The sequence below is a fragment of the Portunus trituberculatus genome, chromosome 43 (genome assembly GCF_017591435.1).
Source record: "Portunus trituberculatus isolate SZX2019 chromosome 43, ASM1759143v1, whole genome shotgun sequence".
Taxonomy (NCBI): Eukaryota; Metazoa; Arthropoda; class Malacostraca; order Decapoda; family Portunidae; genus Portunus; species Portunus trituberculatus.
This window is the reverse complement of record NC_059297.1, coordinates 7,725,243-7,751,910: the sequence shown is the minus strand read 5'-3', so window position 1 is coordinate 7,751,910 and position 26,668 is coordinate 7,725,243. Positions and strand designations below refer to the sequence as shown.

At 44.3% G+C, this 26,668-nt stretch overlaps 1 protein-coding gene and 1 long non-coding RNA gene across 2 annotated transcripts in view; both read left to right on the top strand.

Moving 5' to 3' along the window:
* LOC123518169 overlaps positions 1–5,087 on the top strand; it is a 26,216-nt gene extending 21,129 nt beyond the window's left edge. The window contains exon 2 of the long non-coding RNA XR_006678696.1: positions 1–5,087. This exon is cut by the window's left edge and continues 351 nt beyond it. This is a non-coding gene — a long non-coding RNA (uncharacterized LOC123518169).
* The window catches only part of LOC123518162 (headcase protein-like), a 92,258-nt gene extending 65,834 nt beyond the window's left edge, over positions 1–26,424 (top strand). Inside the window, exons 3-6 of the mRNA XM_045278858.1 lie at positions 5,094–5,282; positions 10,815–10,997; positions 20,438–20,635; positions 21,071–26,424. Coding sequence (XP_045134793.1) covers positions 5,094–5,282; positions 10,815–10,997; positions 20,438–20,596 — 531 coding nt within the window. The 3' untranslated portion in view covers positions 20,597–20,635; positions 21,071–26,424. The remainder of the gene's footprint in view (positions 1–5,093; positions 5,283–10,814; positions 10,998–20,437; positions 20,636–21,070) is intronic.
* Positions 26,425–26,668: the final 244 nt, after the last annotated feature.

Genomic DNA, 26,668 nt, shown 5'->3' with positions numbered 1-26,668 from the left:
TGATCTTGCCTTGTTTCCAATACGAATTGTCTCCAGTATCTCATGCCGTTTGGAGACAGTAACGTTCAAGTTATCATATTCTTGGTTCAGTTCACTATTTTTCACTAGTCCACGTGGGGCGCTGGCGTGCATTTGCAGTTTGTTGAGGACCCTCGCCGCCCCCGCTAAGGGCCCGCGCGACATCGACCTTCAGTGTCCTGAGGGAGGGGGTTGCCAGGACACAACCACCACCAACACAAAATATTGGCCAGGGGTGCCACCAGCAACCCTGAGACCTCCGCCACCGCCACGCCGCAATAAAGCGCTCGTCTCCTAGGTCTGCCTCCCTCCAGCAGCCTTGGGTCGTTGTCATCACTGCGTCACGTCTGCCACACACCTTGTTGAACCAAATGGGGGGAGGGTGTTATCTGGGTTCAAATATTAAAAAGAGAAAGAAGAAAAGAAAAAAAATCAAGCAATATGCACTATGTTTTTATGTTGTTGTTGTTGTTGTTATTATTATTATTATTATTATTATTATTATTATTATTATTATTATTATTATTATTATTATTATTATTATTATTATTATTACTACTACTACTACTACTACTACTACTACTACTACTACTACTACTACTACTATTTAGACGTTCTAATAAATCTTAATCGTGCAAGTGCTTTATTTTTTGTGTCTTTGTAGAGAGTCTCAAGTCATTGTGTCTGTTATGGATCTTAGCTGTTGTTCATTCACTTCATTTTTCAATCAGTTAAATTTGTCAGTTAATACCTCAATCAAGAGTTTAGAATTTAATCAGTCAGATCGTTTAAGCCAGTAAAAATCATTTATTGATCTCTCATTCAATGAATTTCTTTGCCAAAGAAATATTTCTGCCGTTACGGTAAAAAGTAAACTGACCGTTCAGTCAGAAAATCAGTTAGTCCGTCCGTCCGGCAATTAGGCATCCATTCAGTCAATCGTGAACCAGTCCAACGCATCCGCGCTCCCACTACCATCACCTACTACCACAATATTGCGAGTGAATCCGCAGCCTTTCCTAGGTACTATAGTCGCCGCAGCGCCTTACTACTCGCTCCGCTACTCACCAGAGCTTGCCCTCACATGTCATTTCCTCTCCATCTTTCTGTCATGCCTCTACTTTTATACCAGGAACAAACAGGAATACTCATTCGGATCTATGCTGCTATGCTACATACCTCTCTTATTCTCCTTTCTTTCATAGTGATTGTTGTTATTGTTGTTGTGTTTGTGTCATCTTGTTTGGACTGATTGATTGTTTTGGGGATATGACTTTTATTTTATATTTTTAAAATATTTGTTTATTATTTTTTTTTCTGACTGCGGATTCACTCTACCCGCCGCTACGGGTCCTAACAGCCGCGAGACTACCTGTGTGTTGATGATGATGATGATGATGATGATGATGATGATGATGATGATGATTGGTGATGATGATGATGATGATTATGATGATTGGTGATGATAATTTGGATAGTCATAAAATACTGACACCAGCACCTGACAACTTTAGCAATGCACCTCTTATATAATCACGGTTGCTGTTTTTTTTTTTTTAGAGATTTTTCGTTACTCTCTCTCTCTCTCTCTCTCTCTCTCTCTCTCTCTCTCTCTCTCTCTCTCTCTCTCTCTCTGCCTCCTCCTCCCGCTGTGGCTGTCATAAAAAGGAGAGGGTTTTGGTCGCCTTGTTGGCCTCACTGCTGCCTCTCAGATACCTAACACCGCGGCGACGCTTCCTTAGGTAGATGTCTACTGTTAACTTGTTTCTTGTTTTTTTTTTTTTCCATCTTTGTGGAAGTGGATCATGGGGGTGGACTGGAGCGGTGGGTTGGTACTACTGTAAAGTAGTAATGTTAATTTAAGTAAGGCTAGTTTGCCATTAATTTTCATCATTACGTTTTAATCTCATAGTATTAGTTACTTTCCAGTTTTCCCAATCTACAACTTATAGGTACTTGTAACAAAATTTACGACTTTTTATAATAACGAGATAATCATTCATACACCAAGTAATTTGATCTTGTCCTTGTTTTACAACGTCTTTCATGATACCACGATGGTCTTGTCCTGCAAGCTCTGCTCGTTTCTAAAAGTTTAGATTTGATCCTCAGCTTTAGACTCTATGCCTTGCGCTGCTTTAAGTCCTCTGTGACTCCGACGCGCCTGACGTTATCCCTTTGATGAGCCGCTATTTGTTAGGTTTTCTTTTTTCTTACTTGTTTCTCCCGCACGCCAATACACTTATACTATCAACATGTAGTTGCCATGGACTTATTGTAATTTGTAATTTATAGTTCATTCAAAGTACATTGTTTGTGTTTCATTTATGCACTTTTATATAATGTCATTCGTTTAGCTCTGTTTTAATTTTTTTTTATATTTCATAGTGGTGCATAGTGATTGTTGTGTTTCTTATCTTAGCATCATCCGCACGTGCGTTGCTATCTTTCACAACACTTACGCAGATCACCACGCCAAAATCCGCAATACCGCCTCGTGAAGCAGTCTGGCCTTCTCGAAACTGTTACTGTCACCGTAATGGAGAAAGGGGCAAATTCCCTTCTACCTTTCCTGGGCCGCGTCAGGAGTCTTAGGTCGTGCTCACAATCGGCTACAGCTTTCCTAGTTAAGATTCAAGCGATAGGTGGAAGCTGTGGTTGAAAGAGACCCCGACTTGTGTCCCCGGCGCACCGGCTCTCCCCTCCCTTTCTCTACCTTAGGCCACAGAGCACGTCGGTCGCGGGTCACCTCCAGAAATGTGAGGCACCCACCCCTCTCCCTTTACTCTTCCGGCGGACACACCCATACGTCTGAAAGTAAACTAAGGGGCGTGTCTCGGCGTGCTCATGACCAACCATATCTTTCTTTTCGAATTTGCCCCGCCCCCGTCTGGCAGCGCGTTGTTAGATGTACGATAACAAGCACTTTCCATCAGAAAGTCGGCTTGCAACGACAACGACGACCAACATCAACCCTCGCAGCGGGACCAACCTTGTTATTCTTTTCCTCACCTCTCTTCCTCCTATCCTCCCTTACCCATTCATTCAGTAGCCTTCTCCTGAACCCTGAGTGTTCTATCCTTCCATACTATTTTTTTTTGTTTGTTTGTTTTTTGATGTTAGGGACATGCTTACGGAAACAGCACATTTCCGGGAAATGGCCAGACTTCTTCAAACCTTCAGGCACTGAGTTTCCAGTATTTACACATTCTTCCTTACAAAGAACTCAAGGCGAGCCAGGCAAACTTTTCAAACATAAATTCAAAATGTTGACGTTATCAACAAAAGAAGTGTCACCTGCACATGTGGCTGTAATATTTTCCTTCAGAGGACACGCGTAGTGAATCAAAGCTATTGTCGAAAAACCCAAGGTGCGCGGCCCCCACAGCCTCGTCCTGTCACCGCAACATGATGGGCGAATCTCCGGTACTTTTTTTCCTCTTTTTTTTATTTATTTTTTTTAACCTTACATCCTTCCACACACCCTGACGAGGCTTTCCTGTTCATGAAAGCCTCCTGTCCTTTCGTCCTCATTTTGCCTCGCTCTCACCTGAGGCTCTTTTTAATACACTAGATATCCTTTTCCTGCCATGAGACTCGCCCGCCCCCGTGTGGCTCTCTCGCGTGTCGTCACCAGCAGCAGCACCAGTGGCACTCCTACGTCGGCACCCTCACCCCCTGACCGGGGCACCACTACTCAGGTCAAACAGGCAAGGTAGTGAGGATACATGACACGTCCTCCTAGACCTTATGTACTCCGTCCTGACAGCCTCTTCCTCTTCTTCCATGTTGACACAAACATTTCATTCCTCCTCGTCTTCTTTTACCTTCTTAATTTTAACATCCTAGGAAAAGTAAAACTTGCGGAAACAGAACAGGCTGAGGGCGAGTCGCCGCATGTTGGGTGAGTCACGAACATAAAAGGAAATTACACATGTTCACCACAACAAAGCATGTGTCGGTACATACTTAGCGGGCTTCGGGCGCTGTAAGGACGGAAGCAATCTGCCGGCTTCCCCACACTTGGCTCTTATTACCGCAATTTTGCCGGCGAATCCCACTTCCTAATTCCGTCTCCTCACTACCACATTTCCCTTTGTTATTTATTCTTCCTCCTACGTGATGTGACGCTTGGGGTCAGGACGGGAGCACTCATGACCTCCATGTCAGGAAGTCCCCTTACTGCCTACCGAACACCACCTCCGCCACTCCGCCAAACGCCTGCTGCTGGCTGGGTGTTGCTTGGCTATTCGCTATTCGCGGGTGTCGGTTGCTGTTTGAGGGAGTTCCTGCTGGAGCTGCCACAGCGCTCTCAGCCCTGGCCTCGCGCCTTACACCGTCTTGATCCTTGTCTCTGCACGGGATTCGTCCTGACCCCCGTCGGGCTTTCGCGTAGAGACCAACGGTTGACACAGCAGCGAGAGGTTAGAAGAAGGACCAAGAGAGGTGATAGGGGAACATAATATATATGCATTGTATTTTTTATATTTCTCTTTATATATTCTTTCTCTACTCTCTGTCTCCTCCCTCCCGTCCTTCCTCCCGTCGCTGTCCTTCAGGAAACAGTTGAATCACCTGACTTGCGGAAGTGGGACCATGAGTGGATGGTTGTCGGTAGATTACTTGTAAATAAGTTAATTTAGTGGCAGAAAAGCAGGGAACCGAGAGGCAGACTTGTTACTGGTGGACTCAGCTGGTCATTTCTTCTATTCGAATGATAACAGAATATTACTCTTGCCCAACTTCCTGTATGTTGTTCTTCCTGGTCTATTATTGCCCTCATGTCACGTCAAAACACACACACACACACACACACACACACACACACACACACACACACACACACACACACACACACACACACACACACACATACATCCAAAAAAATCACATCAGATGCACCAATAGGATAAAAAGAAATTCTGTAAAAAAAAAAAAAAAAAAAAAATATCCCTTGCAGAAATCAGTGTAATAAAGAAACACAAGTATAATCTTAACGAGGCACACCCGAGCACCTTAAAGTGTGGCCGACCCTAGACTTGCGTTTGCTCCTTGTTGTGGTTCTCTTTCCCCAGATGGAGGATGACGGGTTCCCCGGCAACGACGACACCCGCTGCTTCATCCTGTCTACACTGGCAGCACAGCGCACCAGCAGGACGGCGTGTGTGCTGTGCCACCAGCCCCTCCTCGTATTCGACCGATACCCTCTTCTCGACGGGACCTTCTTCCTCACTCCCATCCAGCACGCCAAGTCGGCCATTCCCGTGAGTATATTATGATGGTGGTGGTGGTGGTGGTGGTGGTGGTGGTGTGTGTGTGTGTGTGTGTGTGTGTGTGTGTGTGTGTGTGTGTGTGTGTGTGTGTGTGTGTGTGTGTGTGTGTGTGTGTAATGCACCTCGGTCGTCTACTGGTCACCCAGCCAGTCTTCCCCATTACGGAGCGAGCTCAGAGCTCATAGACCGATCTTCGGGTAGGATTGAGATCACAACACACAACACACACCGGGAAAGCGAGGCCACAACCCCTCGAGTTACATCCCGTACCTATTTACTGCTAGGTGAACAAGGGCCACACATTAAGAGGCTTGCCCATTTGCCTCGCCGCGCCGGGATTCGAACCTGGCCCTCTCGATTGTGAGTCAAGCGTGCTAACCACTACACTACGCGGTGTGTGTGTGTGTGTGTGTGTGTGTGTGTGTGTGTGTGTGTGTGTGTGTGTGTGTGTGTGTGTGTGTGTGTAATTCACCTCCTCGGTCGTCTGCTGGTCACCCAGCCAGTCTTCCCCATTACGGAGCGAGCTCAGAGCTCATAGACCGATCTTCGGGTAGGACTGAGACCACATCAACACACAACACACACCGGGAAAGCGAGGCCACAACCTCTCGAGTTACATCCCGTACCTATTTATTGCTAGGTGAACAGGGGCCACACATTAAGAGGCTTGCCCATTTGCCTCGCCGCTTACTCGAACCCGGCCCTCTCGATTGTGAGTCGAGCGTGCTAACCACTACACTACGCGGTGTGTGTGTGTGTGTGTGTGTGTGTGTGTGTGTGTGTGTGTGTGTGTGTGTGTGTGTGTGTGTGTGTGTGTGTGAGAGAGAGAGAGAGAGAGAGAGAGAGAGAGAGAGAGAGAGAGAGAGAGAGAGAGAGAGAGAGAGAGAGAGAGAGAGAGAGAGAGAGACTCAGAAGACATTATATGTGCTTTACCTTGTTTGACAAGATGCAACTAAGCAAACAGAACTCACTTGTAAGAAAGAAGAAAAGAAGATGATTATTGAGAAGGAAAAGGAAAAGACAGAGTGGAAGAGCAGGAAAACAAGGCGCGGAGAAATAGGAGGAAGAGTGGTTTCTGATGTAGTCTTTTGTCTCGCTTTACCTCAAGATGGTCGTGTAATGGCTAAGTCAACAGAGAACTCCAGCAGCCAGGCCAAGGCGAACAAACACCGAGGAGACGAGATCGAGCTGCACTAGAGAGGCCAGACAGATGAATACCCATTTCCAACCGTAGTTCAGTTATTCTTAACCCTATCAAGCGAGAGCAAGAGCGAGAGAGAGAGAGAGAGATAGAGAGATGAGGGGAGGAGACATACACAATGAGAATGGATTCCAAGACCTCATATAAGTGCGCAAGATGAGATTCAGAGAGATAGATAGGTAGATAGATGGATAGATAGATAGACAGGTTGGAAGATAGGTAGGTTGGTAAGAATAGAAATCTTACCCCACGATCTAAAATAATAAAGTGAGGTGATAAAATTGAAGTGCCGATAAAGGAGAGGTGGTTAGTGGTGAGTGGCGCCGCGTTGAGGGTATAAGAGGTTGTCTGATGGGTTAATGGAAGTGTAAGAGGCGGCAAGGTGAAGGTGTGAACTTGAAGCGAAGAAAGGCAGGTAAGAGGTGTAGGGTTTGGAGGGGTGTAAAAAGAGGGGGATACAGGAGAGGCATATAGAACGTAGGAATAAGAGGAGATGAGAAAATACATGATTTTTTTTATTTATTTTTTTTAAGAAAGGGATGAAGAACAAAACAAAAGGTTAAAAAAATGAAAAGAAGAAAAAACTAGAATAGGTGATAAATGAAATGATGAAGAATAAACGTAAGTCAAAAGAAAAAAAAAAAAGATGATTGAAAGACCATGGCTGATTCGTGAAGGAATGGCACAAGTGAGAAGCTGAAGAGGGGGAAACACACCCGGTGTGTGGAGTGTGTTGTGGTCTCAGTCCTACCCGAAGATCGGTCTATGAGCTCTGAGCTTGCTCTGTAATGGAAAAGACTGGCTGGGTGACCAGGAGGCGACCGAGGTGAATTACACACACACACACACACACACACACACACACACACACACACACACACACACACACACACACACACACACACACACACACGGAAAAACGAGACTATGAAGAAAGAGTATAGGAAGGCTTGTAGGAAATCAACAATACTAGAAGAATTTAGAAAAATAGAAAAATGTGTAAAAAAAAAAAAAAGGAAAGAAAGGAAAAGCGAACGCCTGAGGGGAAAGGAGAGAAGAGTTGAAGGACTTACAAGAATAAAACTAGACGGAGTAGTAAAGAAGATGTGAAGATTGGAGTGAAGGAAGGTGCAAGAAGGAAAAGAGAAACAGAAAATAAAGAAAGAGTTGCAGGGAAGACAGGTCTAGAAAAAAGTAACAAAAAATAAAGTAAAATTCTGGAATAAAAAAAGAAAGCAATAAGAAAGAAAGATAGGAATAGTTGTTGATGAAGGACTGAGGATACGGTCAATGATGTAATGAAACAACAAAGGAAGGCAAGAATAAGGAATATTGCGTAAAAAAAACGGCCTTAATAGGACAGAGAAGGACGGTTGTGATAGGACAGGGGATGACAGTGCACATGAGCATGGCAAGATATGGAATCTTGAGACAGATTGTCAGTATGATATGATAGGGTGAAATTAGTGTAGGAAAGATCGAAAGATAGATTGTGTTGAAAGGATATTAAAGTGAAGATAAAGGAGGAAGAGAAGGAATGTGGAGGAAGAGGAGGCGATGGTAATTGTGGAGCTGGTTGTGAAGGTGAAAAAAATACAATTTAATAAAAAAAACATGAAAATTAAACAAATAAAAAAAGATAGATAGATTTTATATATATATAACTTAAAAAAAAAACATTAAGCAAGAGTACTATCAAGATAATATGGTTGACTGGAAAAACATTTAGACCATAATAATAAAATAAGATGATAATATACAGTTCTGCCGGACTTAAACAACGTACTAAAGCCCACCACCTAAGCCCTGTCAAGCCACTCCCTTCCTTTCCTTTACATCTCCAATCCCTAGTCAGCTCCTGAATATCAAGACGCCCACCTACACACACAAACCCGCCGAATCTCCCTCCCACCCATCGCCCAACCAACTTTCGCCTCCTGTCCGTACCCATCTCTATTTTTTTTTTTTTTCCTCCGCTAGTTTTCCTTCAGCTTTCGTTTCCTTTTCTCCCCTCGCTCCCTGCCTCGAGACGTGCGGCAAACTGTACGCATTACTGAGAAGCCCCGCTCGTCTAAAAAATTCTGGTCGGTTTGTTATCTCATAAGAGTTCTGTTTGGTTCCCGACGCAGACCAGTAAAGGATTTTCAACTTGGCCACGATTGATTTGCTGGCTGCCGCCGATGCTGCTGAGCTGATGGTGCTGGTGGTTTTCCAAAATTCAGTTCCTTCAGTTAAAGAATCTAAAACTGAACCAAGAGTGACAGAAAGAGGAGGAGGAGGAGGAGGAGGATATCTAATTCGTGGTCCAACATCTGACAGCCAATGGTGGTTGAAGGGAAAATGAAAGAACTAAAAACATATAGAGAAAATAAGGGTAGAAATACAGCAAGGAAGGAGGGAATCGTGAAGAGTTATGTAGAGGAACAAGAGGATGAAATTTGAAATATGAGTGTTTGTATCTGGTAGATAAATGAAAGCTGGGAGAGAAAGAGAGTAGGAGGATGGTGGAAATGAGTGTGTTAAACAGTAGTGTAGAATGACAGGTATTGGCATGTGGAGTGACACGGTGCACATTACTCCCATCCACATGTCTGACTAGTAGGGAGTGTTAAGGGAGAACAAGGTTAAGATGGAAGGAGAACAATAGAATAGAAGGAGAAAGGGAAGGAAGGAAGAGAATGATGTAACATGGACCATGGAAGTTGAAAAAAAAAAAGATGTAAAACAAGGAAGACGAAGTAAAGGAAGACTTTGGGCACAGACTGACAAAAGGAAGGAAGGACGGAAGAAAAAAAAAGGAAGAGTAAAAACCGTAAACTAAAACTGGAAAAAGATAAAAAAAGGGAAGGAAAGAAAAAAAAGGAGAAGAAAGTGAGGGAGAGATGGAAGGTAGAATGAAGAAGCGTTAACAAGGAAACTGGAAGAAGGAAAAAAGGAAAGACAACCCATAAACTGAACATAAAAGAAAGAAAGGAAGATAGAAAGAGGAAGAGGGGGACGAGAGAAAAACACTGAAGGAGAAAAAAAGAGATGGAAGGAATTGAGGAAGGGAAAGAAGCGGAATGGTAGAGTTTAGGGAAGAAGGGACCCACATTCTCCGTGGGAAGGGAAGGTAGTTTGCATGTGAGGCGCCTCATTGCGAGATCCTGTGGTCCTTATGTGTCCTTCCCTCACTGCCTCACTGCCACTCGTACCTTGCCGTGTGTGTGTGTGTGTGTGTGTGTGTGTGTGTGTGGCGTATACATTGTTGCCTTATCTGAAGTATAATATTTGCTCAATTCAAGTTACCTCCTTCCTCTGTTGCTTCTTTGCTTTCTTTACCTCCAGTAATCTCCACCCCCCTCTCCCTCTATCCCTCGCTCTCTCACCCACCACCGCTAACAAGTTCAGCTAACAGTTCTGTGTATCTTTATATTATTACTTGGATCCTGGTCGTACTCATCTTCCCTCTTCCCCTCCCTCCCTTCTAGCTTCTCCTCCTCCTCCTCCTCCTCCTCCTCCTCCTCCTCCTCCTCCTCCTCCTCCTCCTCCAATTTTTCATCTTGCCTCGTACCGGAGGCCCTTTGACCTTAACCTCGTCCTCTGCTGTTAAGCCCACGCATGTTCTCATCTCAAGGTGATCTTAAAGCCTCTCTCTCTCTCTCTCTCTCTCTCTCTCTCTCTCTCTCTCTCTCTCTCTCTCTCTCTCTCTCTCTCTCTCTCTCTCTCTCTCTCTCTCTCTCTCTCTCTCTCTCTCTCTCTCTCTCTCTCTCTCTCTCTCTCCATGATTAGTGTCAGTGAAATCTGTTTACCACCAATCTTTGCCTCATCATAATACAACTGCTCTCTCACACACTATTCTTGCCACTTATCGCTTCAACTTTTAAACGTTTAAAGGTAAGCTGCCCATTGGAAACGGAAACACCTCCTTTTCCTCCTCCTCTTCCTTCTTCTTTGTGTGTTTTACGGAAGTATTACCCAAGGCAGGCTATGACAGTATTTTCATCTTCCGTGTCTCCCGCTGCTTCTTTTCGAATTCATAAAATACTGATCGCGACAACTGTCTACTTTGCGTGTGGGATACTCTGCCTGTCATATTTTCCTTTCATCCACATGCTGGTCTTTCATAAATGTAGCTCTTGTGCCGCTCCTTCAGAAAGCTGTCACGGCGCCTCTCTCCACTAGCGGCTTTTCTTTCTTTTGACTGCTTAATCCACCTCCCTCATACACGCCGCCCATCAGATCTTCCTCATGCTATAACACTCTAAGACTTCCAGAGCTGCCAGGCTTCCCCACAATATCCCTTTATCATGTTACTAATTTATCTTTCTGTCTTCCTGAAGGTGCGGGTGGAGGGTCGCCAGCAGTACCTGACGGCGGTGTGCATGGGCTGCCTCGAAGGATGGTCGGTAGGCCTCCGCTGTAGTTATTGCAACACGCGGTGGAATGGCTCCCCTCTCATCCTGGGCACCATGTACTCCTTCGACATCTTCGCCGCCATGCCCTGCTGCGAGGGGCGGCTAAAGGTAAATCCCCGGTCTGTTTAGTGGTATGATTATGTGCGTGTAAGGGAACTGGCTGGCAAAGGTATTAGTGTAGCTTCTGACGTGGACGGTAAGGGAAGAATTTATGGGTTTTGAAAAAAAATATATGTATAGTGGTTGGTGAAGAGGGTGACAAAGAAGTGGTAGAGGTATTGATGTGAGCTGTGATGACAGGGCTATGAGGATGGTAAGGGAGTAGTGATGAGAGCGGTAAAGAGGTGGATGGTAAAGGCATGGGTGTGGTTTGTGCATAATTGCTAGGGACATAGGGTGGTGGCGGTAAATTTGGGGATGATTAGGTCGAAAATGGAGTAGTATCAGAAGGTCGTTTGTGGTGGTGGTAATTTTTGGAGTGTGGAACTGCAACGGAAAGGCGTGTTGATAGGCTCTGACTACGAGCTTGTTTTAAGTATTTGGCTTATTGAAGTTATTTTATTACCGGAGATTTACGTTTGGTTGCCTTGCCAGCGGTGGGTTTAACATCGGATTGATCTACTCATTGCACCTCCACGTGTGCTTCAAACGCACCTTCAATCTTTCTTTGCATATAACTACCTACATTGGACTACATTTTCAAACGTTATGGCGTCAAATCGTAATCTTTGATAGCCTTTAGTAAAATAATTAGTTTCTGTTGTGTGCTTTCATTAATAATGCAAGTTCAGCAAGGGATCTGTACATCCATCGAAAGAGGTAAACTAGTGAGAACCCAACTTGTCATATCCGTTGCCTTTGAAAACAGTGCAGGTTAGGCTCTAAACGCGTCAAAATATGGGCCCTACCTTTAGCATCCTTGCAGTTTCAACCACTTATTTCCATGCAGCTGGATAAGACACAGGGAATCATAGGGTAGAATTTATTATTGAGTCGAGACGATGATAATGGTAGTGGGAGTAGGGGAGTGAAGCGGTTGGGGACGGGGCGCGATACTCTCCCCTAGATGAGTGGACAGGTGAGAACTTGTTGCAGGAAGGAGAACAAGGACGCTTTTGCGCCTTTGTAGTGCATATTCAGACAGCTCCTTGTCCCTCCTAGTGCCTGATGAGGACAGGGAGAGGGCGGGGTGCGAGCGGATAGGCACTGGGCGAACGGGTGCTGCGGTGGGGGGGGGGGAAGGGAGACAAAGCTGACACTGTACACCTCGACACTTGACACTATAGGTAACACTCGACACCTCACACTGATATCATTGTAGCGTCGATAGCGGCTTCTTTGTCGGCCCTTGTGTGTGTGTGTGTGTGTGTGTGTGTGTGTGTGTGTGTGTGTGTGTGTGTGTGTGTGTGTGTGTGTGTGTGTGTATAAGAGCGCTCCTATATTCAAAATCTGCCCTGTGTCCCGCCTGACGTCCATTTCACGTCATCATCCTATACATTTTGCGTCCCCTTTTCCTCGCCAAACGTCTCTCTCTTCCCTGTCTCCCTCCCTCCCTTACCATTGTTGTGCCGAGGATAGAATGCTCCAAGTAGACATTCTGGAATATTTAAACCTGACAAAAAACGTATACAAGGCAGGAGTAGCGACAAAATTGAAGGGGGAGAGAGAGAGAGAGAGAGAGAGAGAGAGAGAGAGAGAGAGAGAGAGAGAGAGAGAGAGAGAGAGAGAGAGAAAATAGTACACGTGACCAGCGAAAAACGATAAAGAAACGAAAGAAAGCAAGGTGGAAGTTACAGAGAGGGAAGGGAAAGTGCTTCATTTGCTTCATTTTTTACCTATAAACCGCTACCCATTCCCTCCCTCACCCTCACCCTAATTACTCCCTCTCCCTCTTACCATAGCGTGCTTTATACATATTGAATAGTTACCTACCACTGTCCTTCTTGTAGTACTCTCATCCTTTACCCTTACTTGTCTCCCCTCCCTCCCTTACCACTTCCCCATCAGACTCTTTAATTACCCACAGCCCCACCCATTAAACTCAACTGGCCCTACTGAGTCCCATTATCCTACCCATCTGCCCCCTTTCCCTTACCTATGTAGGAGCTTTTTTCCGCCCTCTAAACCCACTCTTTCTCTCCCTCCCTCTTTCCCTAAGGCATTTGAGTATTTTATTTTTCTTTTTTTTTCCTTCTGTCTTTTATTTTTTCTCCTCCTGTTGTTTGTGCTTGTGTTTCTTTTCTTTTGTTCTTGTGTTTGTTTGTGTGACTCCTTTTTTTGTTCCTCCTTTCTTCATTCCCTTCTGTTATTCTTCTCCCACCTTCCTCCTCTTCATTTTTTCTCTTCTCCGATTTTTTTTTTATTTATCTAAAGAAAACTATAACAACAACAATAACAACTTAGTATAACTGCTGCTACTGCCGCTGCTATTATAATTATTACTGCTACTCTACGATTACCGTGTTTTATCTTTTTATTCCTCCTCCTCCTTTTTTATGCACTTATCGAGGGTCTTAAAACAATAGGGGCTTTTACGAAACTAAGGACGGGGAGAGAGAGAGAGAGAGAGAGAGAGAGAGAGAGAGAGAGAGAGAGAGAGAGAGAGAGAGAGAGAGAGAGAGAGAGAGAGATGATGATGATGATGGATGGTAGGATACGATAATTTTGGGATAAGAGCTGGAAAACAGGAAAGGATTCAAGGACACTCTCTCTCTCTCTCTCTCTCTGACACACATTCAGTAATCTGTCCTTATGTCTTCTTCACAAGTATTCCTCTCCTTCCTTCTTTCCTTCCTTCCATTTTTTTTTTTCTCATACATAACAAAGATGCCTGCCTCGTACCATTTTCTCCCCATTTCTCTCCCCATTGTCCCATCAGCTACCTCCCTTAACTTAACAGCTTTCCTCCCCTCCACCTGCTCCCTCATTTTCCCCTCTTGTAGGTGACTCGAGTGAGAGATGGAAGGGAGGGGAAAGAAAGGGACGGGAAGGGAAGGGACACAAGGGCTCCGCAGTTAGCATTGTTTGACCAGCCATGTCACGTTTGCTACTTTGGCCTGTAAACAAAAATACAGTTTGTCTCCTCAACAGATGAAAAGAGGGCCACCTTTTTTTTGTACGATTTCAGGCTAAACTTTTCTATTTCTATTTCTGTCTGCCCTATTTCTTATGGGATGTTTGTTTTTCCTGTCTTAAAAGATTTTATTTCATAGATTTTATCTTTCCATGGGGATCCTTTGTGTTACTCTTATTTTCATTCTTCCTCTTGGCATTTGTATTTGTAATTAGTGTTTTTTAATGGTGTCTTGTCTTAATGGCTTCATAAAGTGTGTGTTAGAGAGAGAGAGAGAGAGAGAGAGAGAGAGAGAGAGAGAGAGAGAGAGAGAGAGAGAGAGAGAGAGACGTCCTTTTTATTATGCTTCTCTCAATTATATTTCTTATCTACGACAATTCCCCGTTTCTCTTTTTCTCTCTTCAAATGCTCTTCTGATTTCCTTTTTTTTATTTAAGGTTTCTTCTCCAAATCATCATTTGTGTCTGGTTGTTTTATCTTTTGTCTTTAAGTCATTGACATATATATATATAATTTATTAATTCAAATTAAATCATTCCTTCAGTCCTCCAATATCTCTCTCTCTCTCTCTCTCTCTCTCTCTCTCTCTCTCTCTCTCTCTCTCTCTCTCTCTCTCTCTCTCTCTCTCTCTCTCTCTCTCTCTCTCTCTCTCTCTCTGACACCTCTTGCTAAGTACAGAACGGACTTATATAGCGGCCATGTGTGTGTAGGAATGTTGCTGTGGTCTTGGAGGAGGAGGAGGAGGAGGAGGAGGAGGAGGAGGAGGAGGAGGAGGAGGAGGAGCAACAGCAGGGAGGCGGCACCAGCGGCAGCGGCGGTGGAGGAGGGGGGGGAAAAATATATGGTAGTTGTAAATTTCTAGTAATCGGGGAAGTGAAGGTCGTTCTGGGGAAATAAAGTAGAGTCGTAGAGCTCTCACGAGGAAACTCTTAGATTTAGTCGCCTCGTATTCCGTTCGCTCTTTTTTCCCGCTCAGTCCTTGCCTCGTCGCTCCTTGCCTCGCCTCGCCCTTCGTAGTTTGTCCCTACATCATGGCTTTCTTTCCTCGTTGGACCCTCAAACCATCCTCCTCATATACACATCGCCACTCAAAGCCGTCCCTTCCTCTTTCTCCATCCGTGCCCTCTACCTCCCTTACCTTCTCCTCTCCCACCAGTCCACCATCCTTTTCTTCGTCGCCACGTTCCATACCACCGCGAAGGCGTGAATATGAAATAAAATGGAATGGACGTCTTGGAAAGGTAGTGTGGCCCTCGGGGAAACTCTCGGCGAAGCGCTGCAAAGGCACCAGTCTAGACATTGGGTGCGCGGCGCTGAGACCCTGGCGCACTCAAAGGAATCAGGGAAATGTATAAAGAGCCTTGTTTGGGTGGTGTGTGTGTGTGTGTGTGTGTGTGTGTGTGTGTGTGTGTGTGTGTGTGTGTGTGTGTGTGTGTGTGTGTGTGTGTGTGTATATATATATATATATATATATATATATATATATATATATATATATATATATATATATATATATATATATATATATATATATATATATATAGTGTTTCTATTTTGCGCGGAATTCCGGGAGGCTGACTCAATAACCGGAGCCGTGGCTGGTCGTATTACCTATTACTTGTACACTATTGCTGGTAGTGTTGCTCGTGCCGCGCCACCAAACGTAGTTACCCATAGCAGTAAAACACCAGATATTCTCGTTATAGGCCCACAGGTCGTATCATATTTGTTCATTCCGAGTATTCTCTATTTGTTATCAAGCTATTATTCCCTTCTTCCTCTTCCCCTTGATTGTTCTTTACTCTCTCTACTTTATTCTACATAGAGCCTTTTGATAATCTTAACGTCAAACTGTAACACATAAGTTTTGACTTACACTAACTTTTGTGTCTACATTTTCCTTAGAATGTTCCTATTCCTTCTCTTCGCTTCTATTATGTCTCTTTCTCTGTTTCCTCTCTTCCTCGTTCTTGTGTTTATAATTTACCTAGGATGTTTCTATCTCTCTCCTTCCTTTCTCTTATTTCCTTCTTTTCCTTCCCGCTCCTCCTCCCCCATCTCCCGCTGTTCTCCTGCCTCCCTTCCCGTACCGTCCCCAACTGTCTCATCACAAGATCAGCACCATATCCGTCTCTGTCCACCTTTTGTGTTCAAACTCAAGCTGAGCGTCCAAGTGTGTGCCAGGCGACCGTCGAGGCGGCTTATTGTCCTTCTGCTGCCCCTTTTGTGTGTGTGTGTGTGTGTGTGTGTGTGTGTGTGTGTGTGTGTGTGTGTGTGTGTGTGTGTGTGTGTGTGTGTGTGTGTGTGTGTGTGTGGCTAGAGAGTGAAGAGCCCCCTCTATTCGCACCCAGACGGACGCAATACTTCTCTGTCCTTCAAGATAGGGTGGTATGGAAGCCTTAAAAAAAAAAAAAAGATATGAAGTAAAGAGACGAGAAAGGAAAAGAAAATTTGGGTGGGAGAAAAGTATGAAAAAAAAAACAACGTTAAAAGGCCGCCAGATAAAGCGAGGGAAGTGGCTAAGAAGAGAAGGAAAGATCTTCTGGATTCCACAAGTCACATACAAAATTGGCCTTCCTTTCCCAATTTTTTCTCCTCTTCGTTTTTTTTTTTTCTAGGGGGTATTTCCTTCCTCTTTTCTTCTCAAATCATCTCTCTCTCTCTCTCTCTCTCTCTCTCTCTCTCTCTCTCTCTCTCTCTCTCTCTCTCTCTCTCTCTCTCTCTCTCTCCAAGTGGGAGTGACAGCACGGAAAATAAAAGAATGTTATGAAGAAAACAATATGGGGAAGAATGGTGATTGAGATTTCATGCATCTTTGACGAAGTGTACAAAGGAAAAAACCTCTCTCTCTCTCTCTCTCTCTCTCTCTCTCTCTCTCTCTCTCTCTCTCTCTCTCTCTCTCTCTCTCTCTCTCTCTCATTACCGATATCCTTCTAATCTTACCTCCTTCCTCTTCTTCTCTTTTTATGTTTATAATTATTTGCTTGATTTTTTGATCAGTATTTCTTTTTTTTTCCTATCCTACTTGTTTTCTACACTCACTCACCTAACACCCATCCACACCCACACCCGCACCCACACCCACACCCTCACCCACACCCTCACCCTCACCCACACCAACACCCGAAAAAAAAAATGCAAGTGGATGCCTAAAGGTGGGAGTGCCCCCCTAAAAAAAAAGGGAAAAAAAGGTAAACTGAACCTTTACAATGGACGTAAAGTACCTCGTCGAAACCTCATTCTCGAAAGCCTCATGCCTAAGTCTGGAGGATCACAGAAGATCAGAGAGAGAGAGAGAGAGAGAGAGAGAGAGAGATAATGGGAGAAGGTTGAGATAGACCTGTCTTCTCCCTCCCCTCCCACTCCTCCTCCTCTCTCCTCTCTCCCTCTTTCTTTCTATCCATACCCTAGGAGATAAAAATTCAATCTTATATATGATTACCTTGTGGAGTCAAGATGAGGGGGAAGATGAGGAGGAGAGCAGGATGAAAGGCTGACGCACGTATATAAACTAGAAGAAAAGTAATGTGTATGGCGGGATAAAAATAGATAGAAGGAAGGAAAGAAAGAGGAAAAAGGGAAAGAAAAAGAAATATTACCGAGACATTGTTGGAGAGAGAGAGAGAGAGAGAGAGAGAGAGAGAGAGAGAGAGAGAGAGAGAGAGAGAGAGAGAGAGAGATTTCACAAACACATAAAGAATGAAATCCAAATGCCATGATGATCCGCAGATGATATAAAGGGCGAAGTTGTGAAGTGAAGAGAGTGTTGGGACAGACGGTAGGGTGATTTTTATTTTTTATGCGCGTTTCTTAATACGGCGCAGGCTTATTGGAACCCGTTATCGAGGAGAGCAGCAGTTGTTGTGTTCCTAGTGGGTTGTAACCTATAGGATCTTCATCACGAGACGGGGGCAGATTGAGGACTGCATTCCTAAACACTCCCTCCACCACTTTTAACTACTTTTAGGGGAAATGAATTATTGAGGTTTCCAGTGGTATATCCATTGTTGAACAGGGTGCAAAAGAAGTTACAGCGATTTTCAGGGTTTTTTTTTTTTTTTTTATTATTGGACAGCCAGTTGTTAAAGTTGCTCGTGTTTTTCGTAGTTGGACAGACTCTTGGGGATTTTGTTGAGGTTTTCAGTAGTATTTTCGCAGTTGAACAGGCTATAAAGGATGTTATTGAGGTTTTTAGCACTTTTCATTTGGTGTCTGGGGAGGCTTTTTTGGAAGTTATTGATTTTTTTTATAGTGTTTTCGAAAGTCTGGTGACATTTTACACCATTAATGGGAAAACAAAGGACCATGAGAGTAATGATCTTTGGAGCCTTTGAAATTAGTTCTTGCAAGGGAAAGAAGCGTTTAAAAATATGAAAGGTAGAGGCTTGATAAATAAACAAGTTACTACTACATAACACACACACACACACACACACACACACACACACACACACACACACACACACACACACACACACACACACAGGAAGGAAGGGTGAAGCGTAGTTCGTTAACACACCCCACACATCTGCCCACACCGCATACCACATGAGCGAGGGAGAGGAAAACAGTAAAGGGAGTGAGGCACGGCAATATTAATACTATACACACGGCACGCGCATATTTCACGATGGACGTATGAAATGGTTGCTTCTCTGATGCTTGTAATAGGAAAGATTTCATTACTAAATGCCAACCATTTACACGCAGAGAAAGAATTAGAAAACGCAAATCTTTTCAACATAGAGATGGAAAAGGAGTGAAGTAGGGTTCCTAAAACTTCTAAATCCTTTAATTGACGAAGCTTTATCAAAAGATCTGATGCAAATTTATTGGATAATTTCAAGACACTACTGATCACTAAAGGACAGTCATTTATCATTAACACCTTTCAATACCTTCACTATTATTTTTGCCTTCTAGTTTTGTGTTTTCTCGGGTGAAATAAGGAGACGTGTCAAGTTATCATAGCAATCATGGAAAATTAAGTAGCTTTCCATCATCAACGCCCATCCTAGCATTCCACAAAACCACTTTCTTTAAAACGGAAATTCAACATTGTATCTTATTACAAACCTGACTAGCGTAACCTATTGGAAACTTCACTACGATACCTAAGCAACGTCACATCACCAGCAAAACTTCGAGTGACGTGTCTTGGGCGCATAATGGGGCGAAGAGGGAGACGGGTTAGGACTGTGGTTGGGACCGTCTGTAGGGAAAGAGAGGGGAGGGGACAAGGCTGATCCCATAATGAAGATAAAGTACAATATTGACCTTAGGATTAACCAGCTTCATTACAGCCGGGGTTGGACATTCACTCAATTTTCGTTTTCCTGGTTGTTGTAACTTATGAAAATTAGAGAGAGAGAGAGAGAGAGAGAGAGAGAGAGAGAGAGAGAGAGAGAGAGAGAGAGAGAGAGAGAGAGAGAGAGAGAGAGAGAGAGAGAGAGAAACAAAACAGTAGCACAACAAAAACGCTCATAATAGTAGTTTAAAAGAAAATAATAAATCAAAAATACAATTCGCTCACTTCTTCCGGGTTGTGTTACTGGGATAGAATTAAAGCACCTTGCGCTGCTGCTGTTGTGCCTTAACTTCCGGGTTGCCTTTTTGCATGTTGACGTGGCTGATGGTTGTGGAGGCGCAGGAGGTGGAGCTGGTGGAGGTGTGGTGTTGAATTAATAAGGAGAGGGAAAAGGAAAAGAGAAAGAAAGGGGAATGGAGAAAATAGTTAAAAAACGGAACGTGTGTGTGTGTGTGTGTGTGTGTGTGTGTGTGTGTGTGTGTGTGTGTGTGTGTGTGAGAGAGAGAGAGAGAGAGAGAGAGAGAGAGAGAGAGAGAGAGAGAGAGAGAGAGAGAGAGAGAGAGAGAGAGAGAGAGAGAGAGAGGGTTAGGAAGGAAAGGGATAGAAGTGAGGGAAAAGGGAAGGAAGGGAGATCAAGCCGCACTGACCTGCCTCTCTGCTCTTCACCTTGAATATTGATGTTTACCTGCCGTGTGCGTGATTGTGTGCGCATGTGTGTGTGTGTGTGTGTGTGTGTGTGTGTGTGTGTGTGTGTGTGTGTGTGTGTGTGTGTGTGTGTGTGTGTGTGTGTGTTGCAGGAAATCGACAAAAGGGAGAAAATGCAAGGCCTGTCAGGTATTTGCTTCCCTCCCGAGGGTTTTATTGTTGACCTCTGGCCGCTCAGCTCGTTGTGACCTCGCCTGACCTCGAGGCCGCTAGGTCACGACATCCCCGCATTGCCAATGGGAGGGGGAGGGGAATGAAGGGAAGAGAAATTGGAGGGACAAAGAGGATATTACTAATTCAGAGAGAGAGAGAGAGAGAGAGAGAGAGAGAGAGAGAGAGAGAGAGAGAGAGAGAGAGAGAGAGAGAGAGAGAGAGAGAGAGAGAGAGAGAGAGAGAGAGAGAGCGAGCTACGTATCTAGGTTTTTGTGCCTTGCTAACCTAGCTTTTCTTTCTCCTGAACAGTGTAGCAAATGCGACGCTTTGGTGATCCCTCCCGACCAGAGACTTAGCTTCTTCAGCGACTACAGCAGGACCCACGCCTGTCCCTCCTGCGGCCACCTTGACCACCATTTTGTAAAGCCGCTGAGTTCCTTCATTAGAGAAGACAAGCAGACGTGGTAGTCCCGTCGCCCTCCCGTCCTCCTAGCCTATCAAGTCGAGGTGAGTACACATGACGCTGCTTCTTATTCATCAACTAGTTTCTCTTTTGAATTAAGTAAATTAGAAAACAAGTCAAAAGTAAGATATCCAAGTACATTTTCTCAAATTTATTAGTATCTTATCTCAAGTTTTACCTTGCTCTTGAGGATATTTTGAGGTTTGCACTGTTTCCATGATTCTACTGATATCACAACAAGAATTTCACAATAATACCATGAAAACTAGGGAAATTATCTTAATGGTATCTTGAAAGATCAGATCACCTCAGAACACGAGTCACAGTAAGGCAGTGATGGAAATAAAGGTATATACGTACTGTATATAAGGTGTTTTGGTGCCAGAGGGCAGATACGGTAAGTATGGGAGTGGTGAGAAGGTTAGAAGTGTAGGTATTATTAGGGTTCGTCATATTGAGAGTCACTTCTTGGTCTGCAGGAGGAAAGGAGCGCAGCGTAGACTCTTCCACGCCACACCAACACCACCACTACCACCACCACTACTATCAAGACTCCGTCAAATGTCGCCGGAGAAGAGTAGTGTATAGTGAACTAAGAGGCATCGGAAGAAGGAAAATGCTGATGAAATAAAAATTATAAAGAAGCAGGCGGATAGACAAGAGGAGTTGAGGCATGGACAGAAAGTTAATACAGAGATTGTATATGTTTTGGGCGGTGTTTCGTGATAACACCTTGAAGGTCCCTGTACAAATGACCATGTTCTTTGAGAGTAAAACACGCGGAGTAGAAGGAGGAAGATTATGAAGAAAATATCAAATACGAACAAAAGAAAAAGAAATAGCAAAGTTAATAATCCATAAAGGAAAAAAAAATTATGCATCAGAAACGCTCTGTAGACTCAGAAGTGAGAACACCTACGTCACTTGTAAACAGAGGCAGGAAATGAGAAGACAGAATTCGAAAGAAGAGAAGATGGAAGCGTTACCGCCATTACTACCACCTCTGCTGAGATCAGGTGAGCTTTAGAGAATAAATATAATATAAAAAAAAATTGCGATTAATTGAGACAGAAGCACCGTTTGTACCGCGTGGAAGAAAAGGAAAATATAAAAAGTGTTTACCATGTCCATACAAAAGACGCATGTAGATGAAAAAAGCAAACCTCGTGCGTGAATGTTTGATAAATAACGAATGTGAGTGGAGTCAAGGCTGTCCAGTGAACTATTTTCAGAAGACAAAATGAGCAGAAGAGAAAACAGTGTAAAGGTATGGAGGGGAATACAGTCAGTGTGAGGACACAAACCAATAAACAAACTTACAAAACAAAAGAACAACTAAAAATTGAGTGACACTCATATGAAACGGGGAAAGAAACTTTGGTTAAAACATAAAACATTTTGTGTGTTTTTTCTATTTTTTTTATGCTGCTGAATTTGTTTGGCGAAAAATATCCACCGGAAACAGTGGATGGGTGTAAATAACTAGACATTAGCTGTATTCTAATTGTGTGACCTCTTGTGCTATCGCCGTAAGTTCCGAATTTCGATGTTTCATCGTAGTCATAGGCAGAGTCCTTGTTGACAGTCAGACACTCATCCCCGCTGCGGAAAACATACATGTTTGCTTCAAAACATTGAGAGAATTAAGAAAAGAGAATAGAAAAAATCTGGAGTAGCAAAGAGGATATGGAGGAAAATAGCGATGGGTGAGTGGAACTGATATTTTTTTTCTGGTGAAAGGAGGAGAGGATGTGGACAGAAAAAAATCTTTAACAAGAACGACATGGACCAAGAAACTGTTGTGAGACAGCCAAGAATGAAATGTTAGCCAAGGATGAACTGTTATGGATAAACTGAACTTGTTGGAAACAAATATTTTAAACACCTGCGGACCAGTCAGCGTGGGAAGAATTGGTGTGAAAAAGACTAGATAAAGTCTTTACGAATGAATAGGTGGAAGAAGAGCAACAGCAATAACCACACTTCCCACCAGCGGAAGGAGGGAGGCTAAGAAGATATGGAGAAAGAGCGCGAGGTGCAAAGTAGAATAAACATCATCGTCTCTAAATCACTATTCCTTAGACAGCAGTGACGGTGTATAAAGATCTTTTATCATCACTGCCTCCACTACCATCATAACCACCACCACCACCACCACCACCACCACCACCACCATAAACAACAACAATAACAGATGGTGGAGGATGACCATACAAAAAGCACCCGCGGAAAGATGAGAAGAAGAAAGTGGAAAAAAAGAGTGGAAGGATGTCATCACTACAGTGGATGAACACCATAACTCCAGCACTATCCTACCATCCTGCAGCACCGTCCACACCCCGCCCCGCGGCACGCCCCCTCCGGTCCGGTCTGCGTGGTCCATCAGTGTCCTGTGGCCTGCTGTTTACCCCTGTACCGGCCCGGACCACCTGGATAACGCCGGTGCAGGAGGCTCAAGTGTAGCGTCACCTGGGCGGCTGTCCCCACGAAGGATATATGCCTGTAAGTTAGTTCAATGTGCACTCTTTTCTTTGTCCCGTAGCTCCTGCTAAGACGACAGTGAATCTGCTTGTATTTAGGAATGAAAAATAAGGACAAACTTTTTACTAAGAGCTCTCCGTACTGGGTGTGTAAGGTTTTATACTTGTAGCTTGTAATCTTGTGTTGTGGGAGGTTTCTGTTCGCCCCCGCTACGCTTCACACGCAAAGGGAAAAAAAAAAATTGAATCGACTTTTTTTCTCTCATATCTGCCTGATTGGCTTTGGCAGTTTGAGCTTTAGCGGCCCCGCAGCGAAGTGTGAGACCGGGGCGTGCGGAAGCCTCCTCACAGCCACTCCCGTTTAATGCAGAATAGCTGGCAAGCGCTGCCCAAGAAGTCGGGTGAGGAAGGTGATGGTCGAGCCTCAGTCAGTCACATGAGTACCTCTCGAGAACCAGTCATCACGGAGTGTTAGTCACACTACCTAAGAGTCGCTTCAGTCGACTAGCGTTGTGAGTCGGTCAGCAGAAAGTAAAACTGAAAAGAAAACAAGCGAGTCAGTTGCGTTGCGACCATTATGAACCACTGAACCACCATAAGTGTATAAGTTTTTACGTGTAGGGCTTAACGTTATAAGTAAGATAGTTGTAACAGTAACTCTGAGTCATAAGATAAGGTTCAACTCATCAGTCGGTATCGCTTTTGAAGACGCGTGAGGATGAAGCGGACCCATGCGGGCAGTGGGCGGGTGTCAGGCGCCAGACACCTGTCCCGGGGTCTCGCCGGGCCTGGAGGTCACTCGGGTGGAACACCCACACCTCCAGGTCTCCCGTTAGTTCTGCAGTCCTGATCAACTTTGGAAGGACGGTTGGCACTGCAAGTAGTGAAACTGCTTGTTGATGTCAAAACAGGAACGTCCCTAAACAACCGGTCTGTGTCGTAATGTATATACATACTAATCGTTTGAGTTATTAAGAGAGAAAAGATCCTGGTTGCTGTCGTGTGAACTTACCATTAAGGTCTTGTTCCAACCTGACGAGATGCCTCGAAGCTCACAAGACGATCTAATTGACTGACTGACGTCATTGCTTCCTCTAAGGAACTGGAGACTCACTCCTCCGCATGACTCACTTGACCTCGCATGGCATTGTGATGCGATGCCAGGATACTGCACTGGTTAGCTCGCTGGACCTCAGACGGAAGACAATGATTCCTCACGACACCAGACAACCTTACTGCTGCTGCCCTTTCTCCGCCTGACCTGACTTCTTCGCGGTGACTCCAGTCGTTGTGTGCATTGCTAGGATAAGCTATTTGGGACCTGATACTTGTGACCAAACCAGCGATTATCAGTATCCATGTAGGGTCACGGCCCGCACCTCACAATATCCGCCCCGGGGTTAGGAGGAGGAGGAGGAGGAAAAGGTGGAGGAAGAGGAAGAAGAAAAGGAGGAGGAGGAAGAAGTGGAGGCATAAGTGGATGAGGAAGAGGAGGAGTCAGACAGGAGCGTGGACAGCTGTGTGATAACGTTGGTGCTCCTTGTGGGATGGCATCCTCCAAGGCTAAGAGTTTCCTATTAGTTCGTAATTCAGCTACAATCAAAATTACACATTCCCTTAGATTATCAGCCTCACATCCCCACCAAAGCCCAACCCTTCCCTTCCTGCGATCCCAAGCAGTCATCAAACAAATTAGTACAGAGCATCACAACTTCAATGGGCAGTATCCCTATCAATCAAATTTCAGAACTCCTCAATTTGTTACATAGCAGAAGGTTTGCATCCTCATACCTTGCCTCAGTTCCTCCCTGCCACCTGTCCCTTCCCTTTGCATGATAGCCCTTCACCCCTTATTTTACCTAACAGCCATTCCTTAACGCTACGCCCTGTCCCTGTCCACGACCGATCCTGTCTCTCGACCCCACCACTGCCCCTCCGACCTTCCCTCACACACACACACACACACACACACACACACACACACACACACACACACACACACACACACATACATACATACATACATACATACATACATACACACACACACACACACACACACACACACACACACACACACACACACACACACACACACACACACACACACACACACACACACACATCCCACGCGCCTCACTCTTGCAAAATGAATTATGGTAACATTTGCAGTTTAACTTTCGTGCAGCATTGCATTCAGTAATAAGCCAAAATTTCAAGTGATTTAAAAGTGAAACGTTGCATCCGAGCATCCAGTAGAGGGCGAGTCGAGGGGTTTTTGAGGCTCACCAGCAATATTGGAATCAACACCCAGGAGCGGATTTTGTGAGGTGAAGGGAGGAGGCGAAAACCTGCCCACCTGCCCATGTGAGTGTCCTGCAAGGCGTTTGTTTGAAACGGCGTTTGTTTGAAACTAAGACAAGAAACGAGAGCTGGAAAGACGGAAAGACATGCCAGTTCATGTTAGTAGCTGCTGACACACCTATCTACCTCTCTCAGGGTGGAAGTTTCCTGTCTTGTAGAATCGTTCTGAAATTAGTGGATTGAACTATTTCGTTTGTTACCTGTCGGTCACTATCAAGGTTCATGATGATGACTTAGGTGTGAAGTGCAGGGCAGCGTGGTAGTGGTGTCGCCTCCTTGGGTCGTCAGCTGTGTTGTGTCGCGGCGCAAGGACGGATCAGACACCCCAGCACCTCCTCTCATAAGGGCGATAATCCAGGTCAGACCATGGGATTCTCGGCCTTCAGGTGCATGTGGGTGCCAGGTGGCGTCTGTCCTCGTCCTTCTTGCAGCTTGTAATTTTATTGGCTCAATTGTGAATATCTGATAAGTTTACATACGTTGGTAGTTTTTTGGAGATTGATAACTGGCATAAAAAAAATCCTTTGTTTGCTTGGCTCAATTTGATCAGTTATTTGTTATGATTAAAAAAAACAGACTTTCTTCGAATTAGACTGTGCCTTGCTATGGTTAAAAAAACAAAACAACAAAAAAAAAGAACTTTGTGTTGCTTCTTATTATTATTTTCAGCAAATTGGCAACATTTGTAATCTCACTCTGGTGATTCTAGAAAATAAATTTACTTTTGTACCCCCAATTGGCTTTTGGTGTTTCTTAAATTCCAATTTAGTTACTTTTGAAGCAGACAAATCTCACTCGCCTTGAGGGGTGACTCCCAGCCACGGGGGGAGAGACTTTCTGAAGGCAAGGTACGGATTGGCACTGTTCCGTCGACTGTGTGTGTGTGTGTATGAGAGAGAGAGAGAGAGAGAGAGAGAGAGAGAGAGAGAGAGAGAGAGAGAGAGAGAGAGAGAGAGAGAGAGAGAGAGAGAGAGAGAGAGAGAGAGAGAGTAGTGACAAAGAAAATATTGTTGCATGAATAAGACCACATCAGAACGAAACAACAATAATACAAGAAAAATTACAGCAGCTTCTAACTCACTGGTTAAAACAACAGCTGCCAATTCAAACAGGTCTTCTGAATAACCAACTCACAACCAATAAAGGAAAAATAATTTAACCAGACAAAATTTCAAGAACCATACACAGCCACCATCCAACCTACAAAAAGTAAATAAATAAATAAATAAGTAA